A 20,514-nucleotide genomic window follows, 5' to 3' on the forward strand; every position below is an offset into this window, starting at 1 on the left:
ATGTTAATCCGTAGATTGGCTCAGTATCACTCTGGTGTGCTGGGCAGCAGGCTTCATGATGTCTGCACTGTTCTTGTTCAAGAGGTAAGCCATTAGATTTGCTGACTGTGTATCTGTCTAAATTCTAAAATTGGCAGACACCATCAGCATGTACACATTACAGGTGATGTTGCTGACAAAGTCAAGTCAGAGTTAGCATAGTACTTAGAAATTCCTTTTTTTATAAAAACATTTCTCATCTAATTGAAATTCAGATGGCATATCTAACTGTAATTAGTGATTAAGGTATTTCCGCCTACATAACACATTGCAGTGGTGGATTATACTTATTAAGATGGCGGTGGCAGTGTTGGATGTGGCTAAAACGAGCTGGAACGTCGTCTTTCCTGCAGGTGCGGAACCTGCGCTCTCGTGTGTCCCGCATGGCTGTGGTGTCCTTGAGGAAGTTGTACTCCAATCTGCAGAAAGGGATGGACCAGGAAGTGGCGGCTACAGCTAAGGTCCTCCTCCACAAAGCAGTGGAGTCCAATGGCTTCATCAGGCAGGACGTGGACACAGCTCTGGACAGCATGGTGCAGAATTGCAACCCCATTCGGAGCATGAACGCCCTTCTCGCTGGAGGACTCTGGTCAGTTAGCCTGCAGTGAGCTTTAAACTGTGGCTTTCAGATAGCAACAACAGTCACAAGAAGCTAACACAGCACTGATTTTGGCTGCTGTTTGTACTTCTCCATTGTTCTTTCAAAATATTGCCCTGGCCTATATCAATATTTTTAGTTATTTATCCTCTTATATATTCTTTTCATTGCATTCCATCTCCGCTCTGCTTATCCAAACTGCCCTTCACACCGCTTAAAGAATAGGCTAGTTAGCTAACTCACAGAGAACATGCAAACATTTTCTGTTTAAAAAATACAGATGTACACTAACTGGTGCAAACTAAGCCATCAAATAGAATATGATCATTTGATTGTGCACTTACATCATACATAAGGGTATTAAGTTTCTTTATAGAAGCTAAAAGTTGTACTGTATACATTGATTGGATGGATTAATAGTTATTACCTTCTTTTTTAAATGCCCTAATTTTTTTCCTTATGTTTTTCTCAAAAGTCATCAGAATGCTGCAGTGAGAAAGTGTACTGCTCAGCACTTGGCTACTTTGGTAGAGAAGATTGGTGCTGGCCGCTTATTGTCTGGGGCAAAAAACGTCACAGCGCGAATTATTCCTGCAGTCTCCAAATTGGCACAGGACTCTTCCCAAGAAACCAGGTTAGTACTGGGATCAGAACGAGAATTCTACAAAGCTTATTCAGTTTCCCAGATATAGTAATCTTTTGCTGATTCTTTTAGTCTCCTAGTCTGATACTCTGAAGTCAGCAAATGCTGCTAAATTGTAGAGTAATATAAGCACTATCGTGTTTTCTACACACAGACGGCCTTGTAAAATTGTGCCCTGGTAAGATAAATGGTCGGTGTGCTGTGAGTCACGGGTCCCTCACTCACGATTCACTCCTGTTTTGGGGTCTGTTCCTCGTTTCAGGCGCTTGGGCTGGCGTATGCTGCTGTTCCTGTCCTCCCACCACGACTTTGATAAGATGGTGGAAAAGTACATCCCTGCCAAAGACCTGGCAACCATCAGGGACACTGTCCTCACTCTGAAATCCAAGGTGGCGATTCATGTTTGGATACATGATGAGGATTTTTTTATCCCATTTAGCCACTATGCCCCATGTTTACTCACTAAACAAACTTATTCACAAAACTTTAGGGTGAAACGGACTGCAATAAAAAAAAATCATCTAAACTGCGATGGTAGACATATATTGTAAACAAATACTAAAGTACAGGGCAGTGCGTGGCACCACACATTGTATTTACAGTAAGGCATGCACAGTGTAGTCCCAGACACAGTAGTTAAAGGACAGAGCATGGTTCAAAATGAACCGGCTTGAAACCTTTGGGATAGAATCAAAGTATGAAGCAACATGTGGACTTCAATATCATCACTCCATGTTTTGTGGTGATTCGTACGTGTGTATTCCCAGGAGAGGACAAAGGTGTCCAGGATTCCAAAAGAGAAGATGCGTCAGCCTCGTCTGGAGCAGCAAGAAGCTCCAGCCGCACAGGCGGAGCGTCACAACACGCAGCTAATGAAGCGCAGCCTTAGGCACACAGTGAGGGACGTGAGCCCAGACGACGCGGCACCTCTCAAAGGTAACAGCTGACCTCGGCAAACGCTCCCCTCCTGTTTACTGAGAACCTTACTTTACCGCTTACCCGTGAACCTCCTTCCCATCAGACCTGCAGCTGAACAGTAATGTTCCAGCCCAGACTAGCAGACGAGCTACCAGACTGATCAGAGTACAACCGTCCCTTTCAAACAGTTCTGGTGAGTGTTGCCTGCTCTTCAGCGCTTCATGTGTGATCACTGCGCTTGCACGTAAATTGCTTTGCTGTTAACACTGCATTACACAACAGTGTTTTAAATCTAGTTCTCCATGTTGAATAATGTTTTGCAGTTACAAGGATGTAACTTTTTTTGTTTCATGTAGTGAGCTTCACTTCACGCTACACTGTGGGAGATCTCCTGGGCTCAGGAGGATATGGCGCAGTGTATGCAGGAGTCCGCAAGGCTGATGGAAAACAGGTGAGCATCAGCACACAATACAAGAATGATTGTGGGACCTAATTTCTATTTTAGATTGTGATTAGAACTTTGAAAGGAGCTATGAGTTTTCCCTAGAGAGCCTTTGTTCACATGGCAATTAAGTGGTCAAATCTAATGTACCTTGACCTTTTACCACTTTTTGAACACAAAGATCCTGATTATACAATGTGATAAGCTTGACAATCTGTGGATGAGTATTTATCAGACTCCAGATTTATGTGTTACCTGAGAAGTTGTAGCTACCATCTGCAAGCTCTTAGATATGTTAAATGTACTGACTATTTTGTGTAAACAACTTCACTTCCTGTATTTTTTATGTGACCAGATCGCCATTAAATATGTGCCAAAGCATCACGCAGAACGGTTCATCACTGTTGTAAGTCCAATATCTTGTGTAATATTGTAACAATGTCTGGAACTTTTTAGATGGGTAAAACTGCAAAGGGACTATAAACACAAAGCTTTTAATTTTCCATTCGGTGACTCCTCCCAACACGAATGGAAAACAGTTCACTTTTTAGATTCGGGTTTCATCTAATGATTGGTACCAATCCAGATCCCTTTCGTGTTATCCTGCTAACCATAATTCCACTATAAAACTTCAAACCCACACTAACCATGTGTTCCTTAATTTTAGCCCGGCAAAACTCGCAGTCTGCCCCTAGAGGTGGCTCTAATGAAGATGGTGTGCAAGCCACCTCGTTGTGAGCATATTGTGGAGCTCCTAGATTGGTTTGAGTACCGCTACTGCTTCATCTTGATTCTGGAGCGACCCGTCCCCTGCATGGACCTGTTTGGCTTCTTGGACTTGTACCAACGCCAACTGCCTGAGCCACTGGCACGACAGATCATGCATCAGGTGGTTCAGGCTGTCCTTCACTGCCATGACCGTGGAGTTCTGCATAGAGACATCAAGGAAGAGAACCTTCTGGTCAACACAGACACCCTTGACGTCAAGTTGATCGACTTTGGTTGTGGCGATCTGCTTGAGACCGGACCCTACAGGCACTTTAGAGGTTATTCACCATAGGAATGAAATGTGCACATCAAGTTAAAAAATGGGATCAAATTAGAGACTATTATAAACTTTTTATTTTATTACTGATGATTCTCTCTCGTTGTCTCAGGCACCAAGGTATACTGCCCACCTGAATGGCTGGTTGACGGGATGTATGAGGGCCGTCAAGCCACCATCTGGAGTCTGGGTGTGCTCCTCTACAGTATTATCTGTGGACATGTGCCCTTTCAGAAGAAGGAAGACATTGTTGAGGCACACCTGTGCTTCAAGGGAAACCCATCCAGAGGTGAAAACGCAGAACCATCTTCAAGATAACTTGAAAGTCTAAATTGCAAAATGATAATTTATGTAATTATTTCATCTGGTAATGTAATACACAACCACAGATTGATAAAATGGACTAATGAAGAATGGAGAATTGGCAATACAACATTTTGTAACCGTCTTAAAATTATAAAAAGACTTGTTCAGTCTTTTTTGTTAGTGATGGATGTTTCTGTACAGTTCTGTCATTTAAAAACTTTGAATAAGCCATTAGAACAGTCAGATCAGAAGTTTCAGATGGTAACTGATTTTCTTTCTCAACTAATCCCATTGCTACACACACAGAGTGCCGCCATCTGATAACATGGTGTCTGCAAAAGGACCCTGAAAAACGTCCTGTGCTCGAGGATGTTCTTGCACACCAGTGGTTTTTGGAAGGACTTCAGAACTAAGTCAGGTTAGACAGAGAGTGTAAATGGAAATGGAGTCTAGAGGACAGCCACCAGTGCAAAATTACATAGTCTGGGCCACTGATATTGAGTAATATGCAAGGTGCAGTGTAACATTGGATAAGCTTATCAAGTTGTTGCTTATGGACCAGAAAAATCTGGGTCAGGCATAGTGTACTATATAACAATTGAATGCTATAAGTGGTATATGCTTATATGTAGTACTTTATTAATCGAAAATATCCAAGGTGTATCTACTCTGAAATCCAAGATGGCGATTCATGTTTGGATACATGATGAGGATTTTTTTATCCAATTCAGCCACTATGCCCCATGTTAACTCACTAAACAAACTTATTCACAAAACCTTTAGGTGAAACAGACTGCAATAAAAAAAATTGATCTAAACTGTGATGGTAGACATATATTGTTAACAAATATTAAAGTACAGGGCAGAGCGTGGCACCATACTACCATCCCAGACCCAGTACTTAAAGGATAGAGCATCGTTCATAATGAACCGGCTTGAAATCTTTGAGATAGAATCAAAGTATGAAGCTACATTTGGACTTCAATATCATCACTCCATGATGTTGATTTGGATTTAGGGTCTGGGTGAGATGCCTCAGGATACTCCTTCAGCTTGAGGCAGGCGCTCTATCCCCAGCAGTGGAGTCATGCGTACCTCCTACTCAGTTTGCCAGCAGGTGATTATTTAAACAGTTAATCAAAACAACAACAAAAAAAGTGCATCCTGATTGGAACTGCTTTGATATTTGCAATTTTTGATGGTGTTGATGTTGGTTTAATTTGATTGCAGCCTTGTTCATTTTCTGTTTGGACACTATAACCCAATCCTTGTGTTTTCTCTCTTGTGTGTGTTTAGCAAAGACGGCAGCAGAGCACACATCCACAGCATTGCAGACAAGACAGAGTACGTCAAGCAGCTCAAGGCCTGCTGGGTTCAAAAGACTTCAGGGAGCGCATCAAGGGCATTGATCAGCTGGTGGCCGATTGCAAGGACAACCCATATATGGTCATGGGCAACATGTTCCCGGTAACTCATTTGAACTGAATTGATTTTTTATGTTTTCAGCAGCTTTCAGAAGTGATCTGTATGGGGGGTCATACGTTGGAGAACATTAAATGCTGGCACATCTGAAGAAATGTCAAAAGTTCAGATACTCCAGAGTAGAAAATATTACAACAATCAGTTTTAACTATTACAGTGGAGGGCAGTCGTGTCCATTGTTAGTGTGAGCTTGTTTTACAATGTATGTGAAGATTTCACCAAAGTGTATCCTTGAAATTGCATTAAACCAAAGAATCCAAGTGAATGACTTAGGAAAAATCAGTCGGTTTAAATGAAAGGGCTCAAAATCAAATCAGCTCCAGGGCTTAACGGCAGTGATATGGTGAGTGCCTGATGAATGCATGGGTGGCTTGCTCTATACCTCTATCTATATCTTAATTTCGATTAATTAATTACAGGAAAATTAACGAACTAAAAATATTAACGCATTTTAACGCATTTAACGCATGAGACACTTTTGCACCGTGGAATGTTTCTCAGTGCACGAGTTCCAGACATACAGATTATATGGACGCACAATAAGATCATGATGGAGATTACTGAAGAGGCTACGCTGGTGGATGGGAAATTTAAATATAAGAAACTTTCAGATGGAAGTACAAACACAAATAGTGTTATTTGCACTTTATGTAGGAAGGAGTTCGCTTATCACAGGAGCACTTCCACCCTTCGTTACCAACTCAACGCAAAACATGTTGGGGCTAACGCGCAGGTCAGTAATGATAACTTAGCTGCTAAATGTATTCATAGTACGAGCAAAGTGTTGCCAATCAACACTCGACCACATGTCGGGGTTCAGATTAAGAAACAAAATGTCAAAGTCCATGTCAGACAAATGGACCAATTCAGTGGCGAGATGGATTGCTGTGGACTGTAGACCGCTAGTTTAAACACATTTGCGGAGGTTCACGCGAGGTGGCCGGAATCACGCGCTACGGTCACTCGCGAAAGTATAATCCAGGCTTTACAAGAAGTGCTGCAGATTGCTGTGGACTGTAGACTGCTCTCTGTGGTCGAAGGCTTAAGTAAGACGCGGCAAGTTTAAACGCTTCCACCGTTCGCGGAGTCGCGCGCTACGGTCATTCATGAAAGTATAATCCAGGCTTTACAAGAAGCGCTGCTGCGTCAGCTGATGCAAGTTACGAACTGCCGTCCAGAAAGACAGTGTCGAAGAAAATCCAGCAGCTGTATGATGAGGAAAGGGAAGTAAAACAGGTTATTGTGAAGAGCGCCACAAATGTGGCTCTGACTGGGGATCACTGGACCTCTGTTAGCAACAAGAATTATCTTGGTGTGACAGCTCATATTATAGATGATGAATAGAAGATCCAGTCATTTGCATTGATCATGCAGAAGACACTTCTAGGCACTATGGAGATGCATGTGGCAGAGGCCTGGGAAATTAAAGAAAGTCTACCATCTAAAATGATATTAAAAAACATCTGATTTACTTCAGTTCTTCTTATTCTTCCAATATCCTGAGCAAAACTCATTTTTGGTCTGAATTTCCAGTGTTCTGAAAACTGTTTGCTCTGTTTTCTGCACTCATCTATTGGTCTGTGTAGTAGACTGGTGGAAAAATAAACTGTTGAGGTTTATGATTATATTCATTGATTCATTCATCATTCAAACTTAAATTAATATTTTACATGTAAAATATTGAAATGCGATTAAAATGCGATTAATTTCGTTTAATTAATTACAAAGCTTATAATTAATTTAATTTTTTTAATCGCGTGCCACCCCTAATTGAAATACATTTATCAAAAAACAATTATTTCAGAAAGTCATTCAACTGATATGCTACGAGATGCCAGAGATAAAAAAGATAAAAGATTTACCAGAAATACTATAATTCCTATATTAATTAATAATATTTATAATATTGATAATAATCATTCCAGAGAGTTACCATAGTTACCAAATACTGTCACTTTAATTGAATTCAATCTTTCTAGGTTAATGCTTCTGTAATAACCCAGTGCTGTCCAGGGTTGATTTATTTATCTTTGTTCCTTTTAAATGTTCTTTTTATAGAGCTGGTTAGGGAACTCTACCCCTGCAAGCCAACTGGTTGAGCAGAAGGTGCTTCCTCTGCTCTGGTACCTCCTGGGGAGCTCCAGCAAAAGTGGTACTGTCCACAGGAGGGGTGGAAGTGTGAGGGGGGCCACTGTCCACCTATGCCAAGCCCTTCATGCCCACATGGGTCCGGCACTGCTGGACTGTGCTGCTTCCCAACCTTCCAATATCCGCAAGAGCCTAAGCGAGTTTGTGAAGAACCTCCCGATCAACTGAAAGCTGCCAGCCAGACCTCCAGACCAAAATAAAGCCCAACATGGATTCTACTTGAAGATGGAGATGTTTGTGCATTTCTTACTGTGCCTGCCTCTCTTTAAATGAAAGAGAGAGGAAGAACATTTTAACTTTCATTTTAGCAGAAAGCTAAATCCTTAAACTCAGAAGTCCTTTTAAATAAGGAGCACAGATTTTAGCGAATCACATCAGGTTTAACATGCCTAGTAGCTCTGCTCTGTTTGCACTTTGAAATACTAACACTTGTCATGACTGTTATCATGGTGACTATAGATATATATTGTTCTATGATTATTTTCTGTTGATATATCCTGAGGTAACTGTGCAGAATGTAATTTATCACATGCACAAGGAACAAGGATCTATAGTCTTTTTGTTGTTTGGTATGTGTAATATGTGACTTTTCAATGAGGAGTTAAATGGTTGTTTTCTTTTTTCTTTTTTGTAACGCGGGAGTACAGGGAGGTACTCACCGCGTATAATGATAATGTGAACGGAGGACCCAAGTGTCATCTAAAACCCAACAGCGTATGCACAAAACAAAACAAATGCGGAAAACTCGACGCGTGAAAAGAGAAACAATATAAGCCGTGAGAGCACGGTAAAACAATAAACAAAACGAACGCGGAAAACTCAACACGTGGAAAAAAAAAAAAAAAAAAAAGCTCAACCGTAAGGAGATGGGAGAAAGAAAACAAAACAAACGTAACCAAAATAGCGCGGATAAAAGCGACGCGAAAACGAAACTGAAAATGCCAGGGAAGGAAGCTGGCCAGCAGGCAGAAAACGCCGCAAATAAACAAAACCCTTCGCAAAAATAAAGACAAAATGACAGGAAGAGAAATAGGCTTGTGAAAACTTGAGAATGGTCAGGGAGTGACGTAGGAGAGAAATCTCGAAGGAGAGCAGGAGACAAACAGAGAGAGAGAGCGGTGACGAGACACCTAGTAACAAAGAGTCGTAACCACAGGGAATGAGGATACCGGCTGAAAGCGCATAGGGAAACCACAACGAATCAGCAATGATCCGTTTCCCAAAGCTTCCTTAAGAAGCCTACAAACAGCTGAAACGGATCATTGCTGATTACATGCAGAAAGTCTAGGACTGACTCGGGTGCCCCTCCTAGTGGTAGAGGGAGTGGCAGCCGAGTCAGCCCTGACAGAGCCCCCCCCTCTAGGCCAGAGACCACGCGGGCCCATTGCGACGGCCCTGCACTTAAAACACTTATAAAACACACGTAAATAATTTAAAAATAATTTATATATACAAATTGGCTTGTTATTTTGACATTTGTGTGCCTAAGCGTTGCATGTTGTGTGCGATCCAGTGACATTGTTGGCCTCAGTGACCCCTTGTCTCATGCCGCTGTTTACGTTCCAGCATCGTTTGATTTACAAATTAAGCACTGTGTATAGCTAATAAGTGTAATGGCACAGTATTAGCTTAATATATGCTGTATGATGTTGCAGTATGTAATGTACTTTTTGCAGATAGATGAACACTCTTTTAATGAGGTACTAACTAATTGATTATGGTCTATGTTATAAGCCTTTCATAGTTACGCGTGAACGCGCTTCTGTCTGGGTCAACCTACTCAGAGTTGAGCGACCCTGATTACTTTAACTCCGATCCGCCGTTTTGGAACCGAAAACTCTGAGTATGTCAGATCGGGGTAAGACAACTCCGAGTTCAGGGTTAAGTTTAGAGTTTGTTAACCCCGCTTCTTGGAATACCCCCCAGGTATATTGGTGGAGTAAACAGAATATGTTTGTACTTTAGATGTATTTTCATGCACAGATGTTTGAATAACTTTGGATGTAAAACAGATGTATTTTTTGGTGAATTGTAACAAGCAAAACATTTTCTGAAATCTAGCATCACACTAACATACATTTATAGTAAATAAATTCATGCCCAGAGCTGTAATTCTCATTCTGTATTGTGCCAGTCTTAGCTATTTCCATATCTAATGTTCAGTTATATGACATGTTTTTCAAGATGGTTTAAGACAGAGATTGAAAATTGTTTATTTCTGTAAGCTCTAATGATTACATTTTAACTAGGGGTGGGACGCGATTAAAAAAATTTATCGAATTAATCGGAAGCTTTGTAATTAATTAATCGAAATTAATCGCATTTTAATCGCATTTCAGTATTTAACATGAGAAATATTAATTTAAGTTTGAATGATGAATGAATCAATGAACATAATCATAAACTTAAACATCTTGTTTATTTTTCCACCAGTCTACTACGAAGACCAATATATGTGTAGTGTGCAGAAAACAGTTCAGAACATTGGAAATTCTGACCAAAAATGTTGTTTAATTTAGGGAGTTTTGCTCAGGATATTGGAAGAATTGAAGTAAATCAGAAGATGTTTTTTAATACCATTTTAGATGGTAGACTTTCTTTAATTTCCCAGGCCTCTGCCATAGGCATCTTCATAGTGCCTAGAAGTGGTCTTCTGCATGCTCAAAGCAAATGACTGGATCTTCATCATCTATAGATTCATCATCTATAATATGAGCTGTCACACCAAGATCATTCTTGTTGCTAACAGAGGTCCAGTGATCCCCAGTCAGAGCCACATTTGTGGCACTCTTCACAATAACCTGTTTTAATTCTTTCCTCATCATACAGCTGCTGGATTTTCTTCGACATTGTCTTTCTGGGGTGAGTTTCCCAAAACGTTCTTAGTGCCAAGTACTTCATCACCTCGTTCTTACGTACGAGGTTAAGAAGTACTTGGCGCTAAGAACGTTTTGGGAAACTCACCCCTGGACGGTAGTTCGTAACTTGCATCAGTTGACGCAATTCGCAGCGCTTCTTGTAAGCATTTATCTTCGACCACAGAGAGCGGACAACACAAATAATGTGACGCATCATGTATAAACGCGTGCGGAGTCGCGCGCTACGGCCATTCGCGAAAGTTTAATCCAGTCTTAATGGTCCAATGAAGGTCATTTAAAAACCAGGACGTTTCCTCACAGGATGTGAATTACGGACGTTTGGTCACCCTATCGTACTAGGAATACATTTAGCAGCTAAGTTATCATTACTGACCTGCGCGTTAAGCTGGGCGTACACTGCGATTTTTGGCCCATTTTCAGCCGATTTTTCACTCGTTTCGGCTCAATCGCGTGTCGTGCATCGTATAGTTTACACAGGTAAACGAGGAGCGATTCACACCTCACGACCAACTCCCGATCAGAAATCGCAGCGTCGCAAGAACATCAAACATGTTTGAAATTCAAATCGCTCCTCGTGAGAGTATCGCACTGTTGAAGCAGCTCCACGAGCCGACTCTCCCTGCGATTTAGTCGTACAGTTTGAGCTGGAGCTGAGTACACGATTTAAAATATCGCAGTGTATGCCCAGCTTTAGCCGCAACATGTTTTGCGTTGAGGTGGTAACGAAGGGTGGAAGTGCTCCTGTGATAAGCGAACTCCTTCCTACATAAAGTGTAAATAACACTATTTTTGTTTGTACTTCCATCTGAAAGTTTCTTATATTTAAATTTCCCATCCACCAGCGTAGCCTCTTCAGTCATCTCCATCATGATCATCTTATTGTGTGTCCATAATCTGTATGCCCGGAACTCGCGCACTGAGAAACATTCCACGGTGCAAAAGTGTCTCGTCCGTTAAATGCGTTAAAATGCGTTAATTTTTTTAGTGCGTTAATTTTCCTGTAATTAATTAATCGAAATTAACGCGTTAAAGTCCCACCACTAATTTTAACACATTTTAACCCTCCCTTTTGGGCGTGTGTCAATAGAGGGTTTTCCATCCACCGAGTTTTTGCGCATTTTGAAAATGCGCATGAAAAAAGCTGGATGGAAAAAGTCCAAAATTCGAAAAAAGCCCCAAATATCGCGAAAAGATTTTTACGCTAGGAGGAGGTGGAAAAGTTAGACTATCGCATGGAAAAGGGTTTTTCGCATAAACGATGACGTATCATGCCTCAAGTCATGTGGTTCTGTATATGATCGCGATGTAAAGATGGCAAATGCATACAAAAAACAGTTCTGGAGAGAGCATAAATTGAATTTAACTTCTCCATGTATAGAAAAGAAAAAGAAAAAAATGTTTTAAAACCTCAACGTGCAAAAATGCGTAACTGCCAGATGGACGTAAAACCACTATTGTTTGGCGTCCTCTCACTTGATCTAAAGTTTATTCGCATAACTGTAATGAATGGAAACAAGGCTTAATTCGCATTTTTTTCTGCCGAAACTTGGAAATTGCGCATTATTTTTTCGAAAGGTTTGGATGGAAACCCGGCTTATGTCATCTACGTCTAGTTGTCTGTGTCTGTGGATCTCTGTGGGTGCGGTTACATCTTGTGATAATCCGTCTCACCTGTGGCTCGTCTCGTCATCACTGGGGGTTTATGTGGTTTGTCTATTTATTGTGCGTTCGCGCAGTGTCCTGTGCTCGTCTTTGCTTGAGTTTGCACCTTATATATACGTTTATGTGTTTCTACGTGATTTTTTGTGCTTTTTTGTGTCAAATAAAGTAACATCAGTGCAAGCCAGAGTGGACTCGTGCCTCGTCCTTCTAGCCATACCGAACGTCACACAATAAAAATTTGTTACAACAAACTGTGGCCTGTTTTTCTGTGTCTTCAGTTTTTTCCACTCCTTGCCTTCAGCCCCTTACCATTTATAAATGCACTCATCAGTAAACCACCATTCATATTAAAAGGGTTTGATCAATAAAAGAATAAATAAATAAATGAGTGCATAAATAGTCACAGAGGGTTTAAACCTGAAATGTAATGCGCTCTACAATATGGTGTATATGTGCATTTATTGTTGTTTTATATACAGCGTATTTACCTGCAGTGTTTTGGTTGAGTTAGCTTATATTAGATTCGAGTCTTCATATTTAAACTTTGCATAAATTTTTTTGTTTTGTTTTAATTCATAATTTATCCCACCCTTATCTTTTATCTCAACACTCTATACTTCATTTGATTTTATGCACTTTATATTTGTTATTAATCATTATTATTATTAATTAAATCAACTATAACATCACTTTAAAAATATGTATTTGTAACGTATTCTTTTTATTTTTGGCAGAATTATGGTGCTTCTTGTGTGTATTGCAATCCACATAATATGATCAGACCGAGACATATTTTATATGGATGATACCCAACAATCGTAAAATACTATTATTTTTAATTAATATCATTTAATTCCTATTGAATTTCATCACTACAACCAGCTGAACTAAATTGGCTAAACTGATTTGGCATTTGGTTCATTTGGCTTAAGAAGACTGACCTTTTAAACATTTAATAAGAATACAATATCGTCCAGCAGAGGTCACCAAATCAGAAGCTATTCTTTCAACGTTCCAAAACAATACTTAATATTAATATTCCTGTCCCTTATTAGGTAATATTTTCCTAACTGTAGTCTGCAGCCAGTGCTACAGACATCCCATAATAGGCAGCAGGGTGATGTTTATGCACGTCCTGCTGAAGCAAATGGAAACGCTATGAGCTTAGCTTCTCTGAATCCACTCAGAAGCAACAAGCTCCAGTCTCTGTCCACCTAGAGTTTTATCATGTCTAGTGTAGAATCTGTATTTTGTCTTGTACATTATAACCATAACTCTTCATGTGTAGTACTAGTTCGTAGTGCCATAGTGATACTGATTACCCAGATAGCACTTTCATGTGTTAATTTTCATCCTTTTCCACTTGATGCTTCATTTAGTTTACACTATGATAATATGATTTGCATAATGACAAACCAAAATGTCAAATGTCAATAGACTTAATGGCCTTACACCTAGTGTAATTCATCCTCCAAAAAGGTCTCTCAGTTCTAGTAAATTACACCCTGTGTAATTCACCCTAAAGCAAACTAAATAGTAAACAGCCTCTTTGACTAAAACTGTAATATCGCTCCTTCACTTGCTTGTTCAGCCTAACATGACTTCAGTCTGCTGTATTTAACAAGGTTGCTAAATGCCTGGTGAGCCCTGCTGATGTACGACTCTGAGCAGCTAGCCCTCTTCATGTGTGATGATTTACACAGTCCTGGAGAAGCCGTAAACATATGACACAGGGAGACGTCTGTTCAGGGTGTCTGTGGAGGAATGATGAAGTCCTGCCCACATACAAACAGCTCAATCTCACTGTCTTACAACGGGTCCATAGTCATTTGCTATACAATTGATGTGCTAGAAATTACAAAAGTGTAGGGAAACATGGGAGTCAGGATAGCACTTTGAGAAATTTGTTTACACAGTTTGTGCTGGTACTAGTCTTAAAATTGATCTGCAATCCATGTGAATTTGAATAGTGATGAGAAGGATAGTATCGATACACACTGCTTCCAAACCTGAGTTGAACGGCTGCAGCCAAAAGCCATAAGACACATAAGACAATTTTAAACGTGGTACAACCAGCACAGTTCCTGAAAACGCCCATACGCAGATAAAGGGCAAAAGGCTAAGTTTCATATCTAAGTTTCATGCTCTTTCATGATTGCCCAAGACTCAGATCACATCAGTGCGATTACTTCTGCTTGACAAAGCCCTTCGAATGAACACAAACATCATTCCTTCCAGTTCCATTGTGACACTCTTCCCCTGAACTCACTCTTCTGTGGTACTTACAGAGCTCCCTCTCCCAGGACTGACACCTCTCTGCATATCCTACAACTCTCATGAAAAATATTTGAATATTTTGAATATCCAGTGTAAATCATTCCATGTTTGAGTTCATTTTAAAAACATCAGAAAAATACAGTTTGGAAAGAATATTTTAACATCTGTAATCATATTTTCCAGTGGATTTTAGTTTCTTGTGTGGCTTGGTGTAGCCTACCGTCAGGATAAGAGACAGGCATTCTCTCTATGGCTGAATTCTGTCCTGATAACCTCTCCATGTCCCACAGAATTCTCACTGTTGTTGAACACTGTTGCTACAAATAGCTCTGTCTAGACTGATCCTCCTCTATTGTTCATCACGCCGTGCTGACCGTGGGACACATGCTCAGCAGCTGTGGGAGATAATGGGATGTCACAGTAAGCAGGATCTGTCTCTACCCTGCTAGGCCTGCCGGCTATGGGACACAAGTGGAAATCAACAGTGTTTAGCTTTCATAATGGCTAATGTCTTCTCACTGGAGTCTTAAGTGAAGTGATCATGCTCTTATTAGCTTTCTGTCCTATTATGCTTTGTCACCTCATGTAGACATGGAGTAATTAGTGAATAAACTGTTGCTCTGCTCATGTGTATGTCATTGCAATAGATGGTAACAAAGAGGATCTAATCAACTGTAAACACCAAGTAATTGTTAATATTTATTTCAAATAATTTTACCACCATTGTAATAGTTAAGAAAAATATGTTTTAGTTAGTTCAGTAACACTTATTGCAAACACTCCAAATAAAAAAAAGAGTCACAGCTTAAGGAAATAGATCACATTAATAATGTGTGCATACAGGGCATCAAACAGCACCCTGCTTCCTTCACTCATCGGCATCCTCTTCATCCTCCTCGAACATCTCCTCTTCGTCATTGGCTGTGGCGTCCTGGTACTGCTGGTACTCAGACACCAGGTCGTTCATGTTGCTCTCGGCCTCGGTGAACTCCATCTCGTCCATGCCCTCGCCCGTGAACCAGTGCAGGAAGGCCTTGCGTCGGAACATGGCGGAGAACTGCTCCGAGATGCGTTTGAACAGCTCCTGGATGGCCGTGCTGTTGCCGATGAAGGTGGCGGCCATCTTGAGTCCCCGGGGGGGGATGTCGCAGACGGCCACCTTGACGTTGTTGGGGATCCACTCGACAAAGTAGCTGCTGTTCTTGTTCTGGATGGCCAGCATCTGCTCGTCCACCTCCTTCATGGACATGGGCCCGCGGAACACCGTCGCCACGGTGAGGTAGCGGCCGTGTCGAGGGTCGCACGCCGCCATCATGTTCTTAGCGTCGAACATCTGCTGCGTGAGCTCGGGCACGGTGAGGGCTCGGTACTGCTGGCTGCCGCGCGCCGTCAGCGGGGCGAAGCCCGGCATGAAGAAGTGCAGGCGCGGGAAGGGCACCATGTTGACGGCCAGCTTGCGCAGGTCGGCGTTCAGCTGGCCGGGAAATCGCAGCGAGGTGGTGACCCCGCTCATGGTAGACGACACCAGGTGGTTGAGGTCGCCGTAGGTGGGCGTGGTCAGCTTGAGCGTGCGGAAGCAGATGTCGTAGAGCGCCTCGTTGTCAATGCAGTACGTCTCGTCCGTGTTCTCCACCAGCTGGTGCACGGACAGCGTGGCGTTGTAGGGCTCCACCACCGTGTCGGACACCTTGGGCGAGGGCATGACGCTGAAGGTGTTCATGATGCGGTCCGGGTACTCCTCGCGGATCTTGCTGATGAGCAGGGTGCCCATGCCCGACCCGGTGCCACCGCCCAGCGAGTGAGTGAGCTGGAAGCCCTGCAGACAGTCGCAGTGCTCGCACTCCTTCCGCACCACGTCCAGCACTGAGTCCACCAGCTCCGCCCCCTCCGTGTAGTGGCCCTTGGCCCAGTTGTTCCCCGCACCCGTCTGTCCTGTGCCAGTCCCCAACAACACACAGCGGAGGAGAGTTAGGCAGCAAAAAATGAAACCCGATCTCTGTACATCCCCTTCCCCCACGAGTGCTTAGCAAGAGCCAGCCACCAATTGTTTCCCATTAATCACCCAGGCTGGAGCAGGCCGTGTGACGCTTGCGTGTGCGAGAACTTGCAGACTTCTGTGTACTGTAGAAGAACACGTTGATAAACACAGCAGTGTGTGCAGCTCGTGGCTGGTCACTTTCTGATGTCAAGGAAAGAGTTTGCACTGAACTCAATTGCACTGAGCTTGTGTTCAATGACTATGAAAAGCGCATGTTCAACGTAGCTCGCCATTTTGTATAAATCAAAAAGAAACGATTTCTACTACACATGCTCATCCATTAATTAAAAATGTATATTGGAAATGGCAGAAGATAATGGTCTGTGGTATTACAATTTTCTATTCATTTCTATCTGCACTGTGGAAAATTCAATCTTATACATCACAGACATGAAACATGTAGACCATGTAGACCAGGCTTTCAGATTGAATCTACAATTTAACCTTCATGACATACTAGTATTTCCAACCTGCTACTTATTAGAGAAGTTGGAACTAGCCCTTAGCAGAAGCTTTAGCAGGTCCTTCTTAGCTTTCATTGCATGGAAGCTTTTTTTTTTTTAATCAGCATTAAACGATGATGAATTTTAATAACAGCACATCTGGGATTTGGTACATTAATGCCCAGTGCATGGAAACTCCATATTTAAGAATATGGAAACATCACTAGAAACTGGGTGGATGCTGAATATGGACTATTATCAGCTCCAAACCAGATGCCACTCATTCTCCAGTGATTTGTTTTTACCAGTCCACATTTTCAATTTAAATTCTGCTACCAACTCACTTTAACATGGTAATCAGGTTCAGTAGAAAGGAGCACAAATGTGCATTGGAGTTGGGTTCCAGCCAGACAAAATCTCCAAGACCCCTATGGAGTGTCAAAACCTTACGATACCAGACACCATACTGGGTGAAATCCTAGGATTGTGTGGAGTACTGAATTTTGTAATGAATTACCAGTGCAGAGTTGTTGTATTCACATTTGTTGATTTAGGCCCTTAGCGATAGTGATGGGTTCTTACATATCACAGTCAAAATATAATTTAAAATGTTTTTGGCCCGTCACACCTTGATGCAATTTGTTTTTATACATTCAAAAAGGCTAGAGTAGCTCTATGTTATCTAAATGATGTAGATAATCTTAAATGCTGATGGAGCCATCTCTGGAGGTCTGCACACATTCAGATACATCACTCTCTTCTTATCACTCTTTACCAAAACATTCAGGAAATATTAACTAAATCACCACAATTAAATGATTCAGTCTGTTTGTCAGGTAAAAAAACCAAACAAACAAAAGGTAATGTGTCTCTGTGATAACATTGTACCTGGTATTCCAAACTGATTGGTCTCAGATATCTAGAATGTCTGAGATGCATGTTTGTTTCTTTCTGAACAGGAAAAAATAGTCCATCTGGATTTGAACCAAAGTGGCATCAACCATGTCAGCAAATGTCTATGTTGCTTGATATGTTCATGCAATTTGCATCTGTAAGCAAACCCTCATGCTCTGGTCTAATAATAGATCAAACTTAACTTTAACTTGCAACATTTAAAAAGGAAGTAGACCAATGGGTAACTGAATAACATGAAAACATGTAAGAGCTAGGTCAGACAAAACAAACATCAGATAACAAGGACAGCGGACTGCCCAGTGTGGGAGCAAACCGCACCAAAGATGAAGTTGTCTGGTCTAAAGAGTTGTCCAAAGGCACCAGAGCGAACGCTGTCCATAGTGCCGGGCTCCAGATCCACCAGCACTGCACGAGGTACAAACTTATGGGCTGCACACACAACCAAGACACATTCATCTATTCAGTGGGCTATATACAGTTTCAACTATTTATTTACATACATGAATAGCAAATATAAACAACAACGCATGTAGAATATTTAGTCATTCTTGTGATATCCATGCTACATGGTTGTTCACTGAAAACTGACTTTCATACGTATTGAAATATCCTAAAATGAAATAGAAATGAATCCAAATGAATTCCTTTAGAATGACGCAATGTTTGAGGTCAATCTTTGTGTGAGGGTTGGAGGTGCAGTGGTATGTGGTGAAAGGGAAGTTCAGCAAGGACACTGAGTCATGCGTTCAGTGATCCTCTCACAAGGCTGGCTGGCTGGCTGTCTCTCTCTCTCTCTCTCTCTCTCTCTCACACACACACACACACACACACACTACTCACAAGACGCCTCGTTGAAGTACACATTAATTCTCTCAAGTTGAAGGGCTGAGTCACCGACATAGCTGCCAGCTGCATCAACTCCGTGCTCATCGCTTATTACTTCCCAGAACTAAATGAGTCAACAAGACAACAAAGAAAAAAAACACATTTATACCGAGAGGGGAAAGGTCCACTCAAAACACTTTAGAAATGTTAATTCACACATTTCTATGTTTTAGTTTGGCTTCAGAAGCACATTAAGTGCTTCACAAACGGGTCAGGCACAGCAGGACGCATCTCGCCACACCCTCGAAGCAGCTGTAGTGTACCATTACACAGGGACTAGATAAATAAAGTCTTCCATTCCACAGAGTAATAATGTATCAAAAATTAAAAACGATTCAAAACCTACTACACCTATGGCGAATCTGACGAGAAGCTTTTAAATCTCCTTATAAAGTCTATATAACTTTTCAGAATACGTAAAATAACTGTGCACATTCCGCGTACCTTTGTTCCAATTTGATTGCCGCACTGCCCGGCTTGTATGTGAACTATTTCCCTCATTCTGGTGTGGTGAACAAACGCGTACAGATGAAAGTTATCCCGTCGAAGTTCGGCTAAGTGTGGCGAGCGCGCGCTTCACGAGGCTCTCCGGGATCATCCAGCACGCGCTACTCCGCTCTCTCCTTGCGACTTGTGGTCCCCGCCTACAACAGCTGTGAGTCTTTGAATGACATTTCATATAGGCAATCGCAACGCATCTCAGATGCGTATAGCCTATTGGTATAGAAATGGGAAATCATGAAGTGCATTTCATTAACATTTTTAAAAATGCATTCAGTTTGTTAAATTATTGTATTTCATTAACTGATTGATACTGTACAGTCCTTAAAAGAGTAATACATTTATGCTTAAATTCAATGGAGTGATAATCAGATATGTGAGAAAGTAAGAAATAGACAAATATTCATAGATGTTGGCAACATCCTTGCTTTGATGAAGTATGGTGATGACCTATTGCAAATATGTGGATGCACACAGCAGAATAAGCACAATTCATGTGTACTATACACAGAGGTGGTCATTCCAGGTTCAGAAAGTAAAAGTCCTCACCAAGATTTTGCTCAGGCTTCCTGGATTGTGTTGATTCCACTAATTTTACCTGGCATGCACTAATTACAAAATCCAGCAAGCTTGAGTAAAATCTTGGGAAGGAGTTTTACTTTCTGAACCTGGAATGTCTACCTCAGTCATTTAGTTCAGTATTGTCACATTCAAAGGCTTTAAGATTGACCACAACAAGAATAGTGAAGGGTAATAATACATCTGCACCATTACTACAGTGCTGTACATCATGTCTCAGCTAATTCATCCAGTGTTAGATATACAAACTCATGTATCTCAAAATGTACTTGAACTCAGTGCAGCTGATATATGACAGTGATCATATCCCATAGTGTGGTTTTAACAATCAAACATGCCAGATAATCATTTGGATTTAGCTTGTACAGGTCAGATCTTCACTTCACTTTGAATTATGGAGTATGGATGCAAACCAATTATTCATATGAACAAGTGTCTTATTAAAACAATGAAAAGGCAGTGAAAAGTTAATAATTGTGTTGTGGACCATGTGCCCACTATGGGCGAGGTAACGCAACAGCAGTTTGTTTTATTGCCACCCTCTGGTACCATTTCTCTCTTGAGGAAAAGAAGAGTTTGGCAAATTGGGATTTGAGCTTTAGACTACATTTACATTTTAAACCTTGCATCATGCTTCATATTCCACTGCTGTTTGTGTAACAAAATATTTAATACTAAATAGAATACATTCATATAATATGGATTGTGGCTAAG

At 41.3% G+C, this 20,514-nt stretch overlaps 2 protein-coding genes across 3 annotated transcripts; one reads left to right on the top strand and one right to left on the bottom strand.

The window, feature by feature from the left end:
* Positions 1 to 4,410, top strand: LOC143473252 (serine/threonine-protein kinase pim-1-like). The gene is made up of 10 exons (XM_076970144.1): positions 1 to 84; positions 393 to 448; positions 1,543 to 1,669; positions 2,048 to 2,216; positions 2,302 to 2,391; positions 2,555 to 2,649; positions 2,996 to 3,046; positions 3,308 to 3,686; positions 3,798 to 3,974; positions 4,298 to 4,410. Exons 1-10 carry the CDS (start codon positions 1 to 3, stop codon positions 4,402 to 4,404), a joined length of 1,335 nt encoding a protein of 444 aa, XP_076826259.1. The 3' UTR covers positions 4,405 to 4,410.
* A 10,715-nt stretch (positions 4,411 to 15,125) lies between these two features.
* tubb6 (tubulin, beta 6 class V) lies at positions 15,126 to 19,368 on the bottom strand. 2 transcript variants are annotated; one of them, XM_076971163.1, is made up of 4 exons: positions 19,165 to 19,368; positions 18,676 to 18,784; positions 18,154 to 18,264; positions 15,126 to 16,371 (listed from the first exon to the last, which is right to left on the bottom strand). In XM_076971163.1, the coding sequence occupies exons 1-4, from the start codon at positions 19,219 to 19,221 to the stop codon at positions 15,308 to 15,310; spliced, it is 1,341 nt and encodes a 446-aa protein (XP_076827278.1). In that variant the 5' UTR covers positions 19,222 to 19,368; the 3' UTR covers positions 15,126 to 15,307. The 2 variants fall into 2 exon arrangements, with proteins under 2 accessions (XP_076827278.1, XP_076827279.1); XM_076971164.1 differs by having other exon boundaries at positions 15,126 to 16,366; positions 19,165 to 19,359.
* Between the last annotated feature and the right edge of the window lie 1,146 nt (positions 19,369 to 20,514).

The sequence above is a fragment of the Brachyhypopomus gauderio genome, chromosome 13 (genome assembly GCF_052324685.1).
Source record: "Brachyhypopomus gauderio isolate BG-103 chromosome 13, BGAUD_0.2, whole genome shotgun sequence".
In the NCBI taxonomy this organism is placed as follows: domain Eukaryota; kingdom Metazoa; phylum Chordata; class Actinopteri; order Gymnotiformes; family Hypopomidae; genus Brachyhypopomus; species Brachyhypopomus gauderio.

Bases quoted from the DNA above. Each gene is read 5' to 3' on its own strand.
- tubb6 (XM_076971163.1), bottom strand. From the start codon at position 19,221: ATGAGGGAAATAGTTCACATACAAGCCGGGCAGTGCGGCAATCAAATT. The intron at 18,265-18,675 runs GTGAGTAGTGTG...TTGTGTGTGCAG, and splicing joins GTACTTCAACGAGGCGTCTT to CCCATAAGTTTGTACCTCGT. The intron at 16,372-18,153 runs GTGCGGTTTGCT...GGACTGGCACAG, and splicing joins ACCAGACAACTTCATCTTTG to GACAGACGGGTGCGGGGAAC.
- LOC143473252 (XM_076970144.1), top strand. From the start codon at position 1: ATGTTAATCCGTAGATTGGCTCAGTATCACTCTGGTGTGCTGGGCAGC. The intron at 449-1,542 runs GTACTCCAATCT...TCCTCGTTTCAG, and splicing joins GTGGTGTCCTTGAGGAAGTT to GCGCTTGGGCTGGCGTATGC. The intron at 2,650-2,995 runs GTGAGCATCAGC...TTATGTGACCAG, and splicing joins GCAAGGCTGATGGAAAACAG to ATCGCCATTAAATATGTGCC.